The 9,139-nt window shown below is 39.7% G+C and overlaps 1 protein-coding gene across 2 annotated transcripts in view; it reads left to right on the forward strand.

Moving 5' to 3' along the window:
• The window catches only part of LOC101470153 (semaphorin-4E-like), a 12,589-nt gene extending 6,602 nt beyond the window's left edge, over positions 1 to 5,987 (forward strand). Inside the window, exons 3-15 of one of the 2 annotated variants that reach the window (XM_076877410.1) lie at positions 732 to 877; positions 1,048 to 1,110; positions 1,222 to 1,317; positions 2,258 to 2,357; positions 2,455 to 2,565; positions 2,703 to 2,851; positions 2,964 to 3,139; positions 4,095 to 4,245; positions 4,338 to 4,560; positions 4,658 to 4,776; positions 4,935 to 5,101; positions 5,180 to 5,229; positions 5,358 to 5,987. In XM_076877410.1, coding sequence (XP_076733525.1) covers positions 732 to 877; positions 1,048 to 1,110; positions 1,222 to 1,317; positions 2,258 to 2,357; positions 2,455 to 2,565; positions 2,703 to 2,851; positions 2,964 to 3,139; positions 4,095 to 4,245; positions 4,338 to 4,560; positions 4,658 to 4,776; positions 4,935 to 5,101; positions 5,180 to 5,229; positions 5,358 to 5,800 — 1,994 coding nt within the window. In that variant the 3' untranslated portion in view covers positions 5,801 to 5,987. The remainder of the gene's footprint in view (positions 1 to 731; positions 878 to 1,047; positions 1,111 to 1,221; positions 1,318 to 2,257; positions 2,358 to 2,454; positions 2,566 to 2,702; positions 2,852 to 2,963; positions 3,140 to 4,094; positions 4,246 to 4,337; positions 4,561 to 4,657; positions 4,777 to 4,934; positions 5,102 to 5,179; positions 5,230 to 5,357) is intronic. The other variant, XM_076877411.1, reaches the window with a different exon arrangement.
• Positions 5,988 to 9,139: the final 3,152 nt, after the last annotated feature.

Consider the following 9,139-nt stretch of genomic DNA (forward strand, 5'->3'; position numbering starts at 1 on the left):
TTAAAAAACTTGCTTGTGTTATCTTTGTCTAATATTTACATTTGTTTGATGATCTAAAACATTTAAGTGTGACAAACATACAAAATAACAGGAAATCAGGAAGGGGGCGAACACTTTTTCTGCAGCACTTTATAATCTGAAGCGCTGTCTCTATAGACTGGCTGTCATCTTGCTAGACACCAGTTCTATCACGATTGTAATATTTCATCACATGATGAAAGGTTATCACAGAATAATCCTCTATTGTTATGCAGTGACCTTTTATTTTTGGTAACAGTGCACCCACATCATGCCAGAGCATATCAGAGCCACTGGATCCCCTCACTTTAGGTGTCAAGGGTTCTTGTTTCTCCTTCAAATCCATTGCATACACCATCATGCTTCAACAGTCATGCTAATTGGTTTCTGGAGCAATGTCACTATTATTATTATTATTATTATTATTATTATTATAATAACCATTATTATGCAGCTAAAATTCAGCTTTTTGACCTAACCTAGGCAAATATTTGTAGGGTCACCTTCGACAAAGCATTGATATACATATATATTACAATATATATGATTAAGAATATTCTAAATCAAAGCACACAGTTATAATAAAACAGGCATTTATGCATTTTTGTTGAAAACTTGATAGACTACGCAACATAACACATCAAAGCGGACATTATTAAAATGCATGGGTTTGAATGATAACCTCAAGCTCCTTGTCCACCTGTCTGCCCTAGACATAAACTTGAAACAGTTCAAAGAGTCTGGCTTTGACAGTTTGAGCTCTTTGATGGTAAGAGAAGACATTGGTCAGCTTGTCCTTGGTGCCAGAGGGAAAGTGCTCACCCTTAGCTTGGATGACATCACCAAACAGACCAGCGAGGTATGACCTTTGTTTGTCTGAGTAGACCGCTGTGCTCTACTTCAGAATGGCGACCCCTTTTTAATGTGAAAGAATTAATCTGCAGGTTTCAAAATACTCAAATAGAGAACCATAAGAAGCTTGTCAAACATAAAAGAGTCTTGGTCATTACCAGTAGTTTTTTCTTCCAGAATAAATGGGCTGTGAGCTCTGCAGATAAAGACCTCTGTCAGATGAAGGGCAAGAGTGCTGAGGTATAGTAAAAAGTTAGCAAATATTATCAGCTCTACGTGGAGGTTTTCACTCCCAAACACAACTTACAGTTTGGGACTTTATTCTTTTATTTTTGTATGGTCTTCCAACAGGAATGTGATAACTTTATCAGGACCCTGCACACAATGGGGGACAGTAAAATGCTTGTGTGTGGGACAAACGCTTTCAACCCTGTGTGTGACTATATGGTAAGTATCTTTGTAAAAGCAAACTTAGAATACACAGGACCAAACGTAAAGACATGGATATGCCACTAAATCAGGAAAATAAAATATCCGAAATGGGAAAAGAGATGATGAATATATTTCCAAAGACAAGCATCGGCTTGTGTTTCAATTTGCAGCTGGAGCAACAGAGCAAAAATATATAAAATTAACAATTTAGTGGAAATAATGCATAATATTCAAACAGACACCGTTTTATATAGTGTGGGATTTATTTTATTACTTTACATCTTCAACAGTAGAATATTAAACTTCAGGGACTGACCTGTCATCTATGGTTGCTAAATAGCTTTATAGATAGTCTTAGCCTAACTGTTTGTACCATCATTGTAAACAGTCATATTGTTTGCAGCATTATATTTATTGATTTATTTATTAAGGAAATATAAAATGAAGTGCTAGTTGGTGATCTTTAGATGAAATCGGAGGCTATTAAAAAAGGTTTGGCAGAACAAGGTTATTTAACCTTATTACAGTTCATAATTAGGTATTTTAGTAATAGAGAGTCAGAGATATTGTTTCGATTTTTTTATTTACCCTTTGGCATGAAAATGAATAAGGCATGCTAGTTCACTTGGCATGAAATTAATTACTTTTGTTACTTACAATCACACACAGAGAAAGTGCAGGACACATGAGGAAACCAGCAGGACAAATACTATACACACGGGAGACTAGAACAAATGTGTGCACCTGAACAACAACACAAAAACTCAGCTTGAAAAAATAAAAATGAAAACAAGAAACAAAAGTCAAAAATATGACAAGAAAATGCAATACTACACCAAACTCTGCCATTACTGTAACAGCTTATAGTACTTTGTAAAGTTTAGCATGTAGTGAAAACACTGTCCACACTGATTAATAACGTGAGACCCTTAAACATGATTTAATCTTTTAACAGACTTTAACAAACGGAACTCTCTCCTTGGAAAGAAAAACACAAACAGGTCGGGGGAAAATTCCTTTTGACCCCTACCAACGCTTTGCGACCTTTATGGATGGTGAGTAGCTGTATGTATTCTTCTTCCTTTGATGAATAATAGTCTGGCATAAGATGAGATTCCAGAAAGCTAAAGCTTTTTCCTCTCCACTCAAAAGGTGATACTTTGTACTCTGCTGCTTCGACAAACTTTCTGGGTACAGAATCGGTGTTCCAGAGATTCGGACTAAACCCTGTCAAGACTGAATTAAAACGCTCCTGGTTAAATGGTAATTTCATCTTTCTGGACATGTAACCCAATTATGTACCTCATTATAAGGTGTCAGATACCTGAGACAGACCTTAATAGCTCCACCTTGTAAAACTCTTAACTATTTGATCTCATATTGTAAATGGTTTGACCCAGATCCCACCATGATTTCCATAAGCCTCATTGAAGCAAGCAAAAATAGCAGCAAGGGTGAAGATGGCAACGTGTTTCTGTTCTTCTATGAAAATGCTGTGGAGGAACTTCACGGCAGCATCCCAGTGTCCAGGATTGCTCGTGTGTGTAAGGTAGCTACTGTAAACTCATCTGATAAAGAAAATATCAAGGCCATGTTCGTGTGCAATAAATGTCTTTGTAACGTGGCACAAATGTTACAATTGTTTATGGGTTTGGTTTTAGAGCGACTTGGGGGGCAAAAGGACACTACAGCAAAAGTGGACTTCTTTCCTGAAAGCCAGACTGAACTGTCCATTTGGAGATGTTGGCTCACCATCTTTGGTCCAGGATGTTTTTCTCCTCTCAGACGAGAATGACTGGAGGAACAGCGTCTTCTACGCCACATTCATCTCCAACTCGTAAGCTGTGTTAATTTGTATTATAGCATCATTATTTTGCATGTACAGTACTGATAAAACCAAAGCAACAGTATACTGTAATGACTTCATGAGTTCAATGTTCCAGTGTAGTTTGATTAAATGATTTTTGCGACTGGGTGATGGATGTCCAGATAAATATATAAAAGGTGCCATTTTTAGGTCAAAGTGAATTAATTTAATCAAAATCTTGCACGACAGCTCAGGTCATCTCATCATAGCTTGCAGCAATTGTTCACTGCTAGAAATATGGTGGTGCACCATGTTTCTCTTAGAACTTTCTGTAGTTTGTCACAAAGCCACCTAGTAAATAATCTCAGGATTAAATCACAAGGCAGAGTAAAAGTGAACAAACACAAGAGACAATAAACAACAACAGATACCACAAGCTGGCTGATAATGATCTCAGAGGTCTAGTATCTCAAAACTAGCTATCAGAAAAGGAAACAAGTCCAGTGGGTGAAGATGTATCTCCATTCACAGCGGATCATAGAAAACCCCTACTTACTGATGAATCAGGGTTAGAGATTTAAGAAAAGGGTGCATGTAAAGAGATGAAGAAGAGAGAGAGTGACACCACAGTGGAACTACTGAAGAGGGATAATTGGCCCAACCACACCTAACAGCTTCAAAGAACATTTCTGTAGCACTAAATTAAGGCGGCCAAGCATTCCTGACATTACAAGAGTCTGTTTGGAACATTTTCCAAGTCTGCAGGGAAAATGTGGTTAATATGGGCTAAAACAGCTGCTGTCATTACATGACAAAATGAGACATACCAAAATAAATTTAATTCAGCTTTTTCAAGTGAAATATTAGAATTATTTTCTGAGATAAAACATTTTGTGTTAAGTTGCAAACAAATACCAAGTACAGGTATAAGCAGTGTATCAGCAGTCATATATATGCTGTAGGGATTTTTTTGTATCTGTTGCAGGGAGCCCTCCTGTGATTGCAGTCACTCTGCTGTCTGTGCATACAAGCTGTCAGACATCAGCCAGGTGTTTAGTGGGAGGTTTCTGACTGAGTTGGATACTGGGAACTGGGACATATACACAGGAGAGGAGCCATCCCCCTACCCTGGTTCAGTGAGTATTAAGCCAAACTTTATATATTAACTGACTTTTTCCTTTTAAATAAAAAACAACATAATCTGACTTGCTTTCTGTCATATACTCAGTGCATTGATGATGAAATGCGTGCCAGCGGCCTGACGAGCTCTTTGAACCTCTCAGACACAACGCTGTTGTTTGTAAAGAACCACCCTCTGATGGAGGGTGTGGTTTCACCAATGACTGGCAAGCCTCTGCTTTTCAAGCCAATGACGCATTTTTCGAACATTGTAGTGGACCAAGTCACGTCACTGGATGGACAACAGCACCTGATTATGTTCGTCGGCACAGGTGCACATTCATCCATGCCAGTAACAAAATCACACAAGACAGATGAATCACACTGACAGATGAAGCTCCATGATGGATTCATTTCTCTTTCCCACAGATACTGGTTGGCTGCAGAAGGCGGTGAAGTTTGAAGGTGAGGACGGGCGTATCATTGAGGAGCTGCAGCTGTTTAAAGAGCCTCAGCCTGTGGATTTCCTGCAGCTTTCCTCCAAGACTGTAAGGTTCACTAATTTTGTCCAAATGCAAAACTAAGCTGGGAAATCTTTAACTTGAGTTTAATGGCTGTCTTACTCAGCTCTGAGCAGTAGTAATTTAAATATGCTTGTAAAGAGATGGCTGTAAACTCGTTTTGTTTGTTTGTTTTTTCCCTGTAGGGCCATCTGTACAGTGGCACCAGTAATGCAGTTGTTCAGATTAATCTTAGAGACTGTAGCCGCTACACATCATGTGATGACTGCCTTCTTGCCAGAGATCCATACTGTGGCTGGGACCAGATCAGAAGCCAGTGTGCATCGGTTTTTGGTGCATCAAACTCATCAATGTAAGCCAAATTACTGACCATGCTAAAGAGCGAGAGTGCTAAGCTTTGGACTAAATGAAGGTTTTTCCCTCCTTCTAGGATTCAGAGTCTCAGTAATGGAGACATCACGATGTGCCCACCCTCTGAGTGTAAGTGCAGCATTCATTCTCTTGCAGTGCAAGCAAGTGCAGGCTGACAAAAACAGATCACTAATTTTTACCATTTACAACAACATGGAGATATAAAGAGCTTTTGTTTTGTTTGATCTGTCCCTCAGCAAAAAAGAAACCTGTCACTGTCTACTTCAACGTCAACATATCTCAGCTCCTCCCATGTTCCCCTGACACCAACCTACCAATCATCTGGTACTTTTCTCACAACGTCCTTCATTTTGGTCCACAATTCACTGTATTGAGTCTGGGTCTCATCATCAGACCTTCCTATTCTGATGCTGGACTGTACAGATGTGAGACAGTAGAAGCAGTGAAGGGCAGAGTCCACAGAAAAACCATTGCTCAGTACCTTGTTAAGGTTCACGACACTGATGCCATTATGACGAACCTGAGGGCTGCTGTTTGCATAATGGCTGCTGTTGTTTCCTTGGTCTCATTTTCCAAAGCTGTGTTTATGGTGATTGGATACCTAAAGTCAAAAAAAGGAAACATTCGACGTGGCAACAAGAACTGCAACAACCATCAAATGAGGCCTTGTAATTATTAGGAACCAAGCACGTTAAAGATGCATGGAGGAAGGCCCGCTTCAAAGTGGGAAGGATGCTAGCACAAAAGGACACCGGCAATAGCATCAGTGTTTGTGAGATCTCAGACCGGTGCTCTTCTTCTACTCCTCTACCTTTGTTACATTTAATGCAAAAAAAGGAAATAAAAAACAGACCATATGAAAACAGTCATGGAATTCCAAACTCAGCATCATTACACCCACTGAAATTGTTACCTCTTCCAAAATACAGTGATTCAATAAAATGATTGGACATTATATTTTATTGTCATATTTGTGAGCCAAACAGTGCCAGTGTCAACCTATGGACTTTGGAGTTTGTGTATTTTATCTATTAGGCACAATGTTATGTAATTTATCTTGACTTTTATCTGTTTTTTTTTATTTCACAGCTTTTGCTACATTTATACTAAACCAAAGTAATTAAATAATAGAAAAACAATTAAATTACAGAAAAACTCTTGTTTTTGCTTTTTTCCAGTAAGAAAAACAAGTCTGCATAATGACCTACGTGAAAATTTTCCTGCAATTTTGCTTATCACAGTTTAAGCCCAAAGAGTCATGTTGACATATTTTTTTTCATTTAATACAGCAGCATTTGTTTATAATGTAGAAAAACTAAGACCTGTGGCTGAAAGTTCACTTCGCTTTCTTATTTGAAGATATGTCAGAATTAAATTTATACTTAAGCTTTACACTGACAGAAAGAGGAGTTTCACTGGTTGAGCATTGATGCAACAGCTGAGATATGATGCTATATAAATAAAATTGAATCTAATTGGTCCAACTTGACATCAAAGTGGGTCTTATGTGGCCCACAATGTCAAATGAGTTTGACATCTCTGCCTTATGATATTTAAGGACTCCGCTGTAGATAAGAGACATTAAAATGTTTTTTTCAATTAAAAACCTTCAAAAATAAAAATAAAGCACATGTTTCTATGATTTTGTATCTTTGAATATTTGACTTTAAATGGTAAATGGTAAATGGCCTGTATTTGTATAGCGCTTTTCTAGTCCCTAAGGACCCCAAAGCGCTTTACACAACCTGTCATCCACCCATTCACACACTGGTGATGGCAAGCTACAATGTAGCCACAGCCACCCTGGGGCGCACTGACAGAGGCGAGGCTGCCGGACACTGGCGCCAGCGGGCCCTCTGACCACCACCAGTAGGCAACGGGTGAAGTGTCTTGCCCAAGGACACAACGCCCGAGACTGTCCAAGCCGGGGCTCGAACCGGCAACCTTCCGATTACAAGGCAAACTCCCAACTCTTGAGCCACGATCGCCCCTTGAGCCACGACTTTAACCAGCGTGCAGGCCTCTTGTATCACCACAAAGTCCATTCTAATTATACAGTATGCATGTTGGAAGCTGCTACCGTATCACATTTCTTTTTAAATACTCAATTAAGGATGATGAGGAAAGCTTTAAGTACATTTTACATTTCCTCTCACCTGCAATGATTGGCTGAGCTGTTTGATGGCATCATGTATAAAGGAGTAGGCTGCACTGGTTGCTAGCACAGCATAATTCAGGGCACCCTCAGCTTTGTGTGCTCAGCCTGTAGCACAGCATTCAGAAATAATGGCAGCTAGTCCATCCAGCTTCTCACTGTCTGCAGTGATTATTACTGCAGCTATTGGATGACATATAGCTGTCACTGTGATTATGGCTCCAGTCATTGCTGTGCTTTGGCTGTTACAACTTTGGCTTTGACACAGGAGTTAATGGGTGTGTGCATATGCAGTGGTGGTTGGGTTGGGTGAGTGTTAGATTGAAAGAGCTGTGTGTGCGCTCTTATGCTGTGCATTGCTAACACACCTGTCACAGAAGCGCTGTAGGTTCGGATAGCAGTACGGGTAGGCATGCATACAACAGCATAGATTACACCATAGAGCTACAAGAAACAACAGCCAGGAAGAACTGCTGTGCTCTCATGCAGCAGCTTTTACAATGAGAAATAAATGCCACATTATCTTACCACATAACTTGTAACACATAAGCTGTTCATGTGGATCAGGATCACAGTAAAAGTCTAGATGAATATTGCCATTCGTGATTCCTAAAGGTCAACTATTCATTTTTTTTAAACTTTCTGACATGTATGTATACGGCTATAATAGTAGCTGTTCATATGAAACATGGCTAAAGTTTCAAATAATGAGCTCAACATTTGTACATGAGCCAAAAAGCTCAGGCTTCACACTGCTTTAAACACTCTTTTTTTATCCTGGATTTTTATCTTGTATAATCATCATGTCAGCTCATTGATCTGCCAAGGGCGCCTAACATTACAAGTGCTAGTAGCAGCAGAATTATTTATTTCCTTGCATGTTGGCACCACATGCCTGTCTGGAACGGGGTTAAGCATCACTCCATCAGCGACTGGATTGGACTACAGCCACTATACGGGTATTCATTTTCTACATCAGTATAGTGCAGTACCACCAGCAATGCTGATCCACATGGCTGCCCACTATGTTGCTTGTTTACATCTTCCTGTCACAAGCAGAGAGGAATTGAGATGTTGGAGCTGGGAAAAAGCACTATAGGTCCTCTTTAAGGGGCTTTGTAATTACAAGGACTGGCTGCCAAAATATTTGTCCTTGCATCATCAGTATCCTTTAAAATGAGTGTAAAGGTGAGTCCACCCACCCCAGTAGATCAATGTGAAAACAACCTTCTGGGTTTAGATAACAGAAAGCACTTGAGGACATGTGCCAGACTCACTTTGCTTCATTAATCCTTCTGTAAGCTGTTCAAATCCATGCTTCTCACTAGATGGCAGCATGGGATGTATTTGGAGAAGCTGTGTGTTTTTTATCTGCAGCCGCTGAGGAAAAAGGGGGAGGAAAAAAGAAACAACATTAGTTTTTTACGGGGCTGTGGCCCCCCCACACCCTCTAGCAGATTATTACATGAAGGAACCTTTTAAAAAAACAAAAAACAAGCGCGTCCATGCTCACAGGTGTACACACGGGTGATCACACCCACAAACTACACCCTTTTTGGCTCCTACCTCAAAGCACACTGTGTTCTGTCGATCTTACGTGCTGCACAATAATGTTTAACATTTAGTATTTACTGTCATATTCCCATATATCATTGTGATGTTGTTTATTCTATTACTCTTGTTCTCTTCTGCTTGCTTTCTTTTTTCTTTCTCAGCAGGTGATCCAGGTGATTGATATATGCATTTTTTTTTCTCTGCCCGTTCTGTTGGTTTTTGTCTTTTGCCCTTCTCCCCCGTCCCTCTTCTCAGCTGTTTCTCTTTCCCTCTTTCTTTCTCCCCTTCTTTCCCCCAGTCAAGTCTGTC

Source organism: Maylandia zebra, linkage group LG19, assembly GCF_041146795.1.
Source record: "Maylandia zebra isolate NMK-2024a linkage group LG19, Mzebra_GT3a, whole genome shotgun sequence".
In the NCBI taxonomy this organism is placed as follows: domain Eukaryota; kingdom Metazoa; phylum Chordata; class Actinopteri; order Cichliformes; family Cichlidae; genus Maylandia; species Maylandia zebra.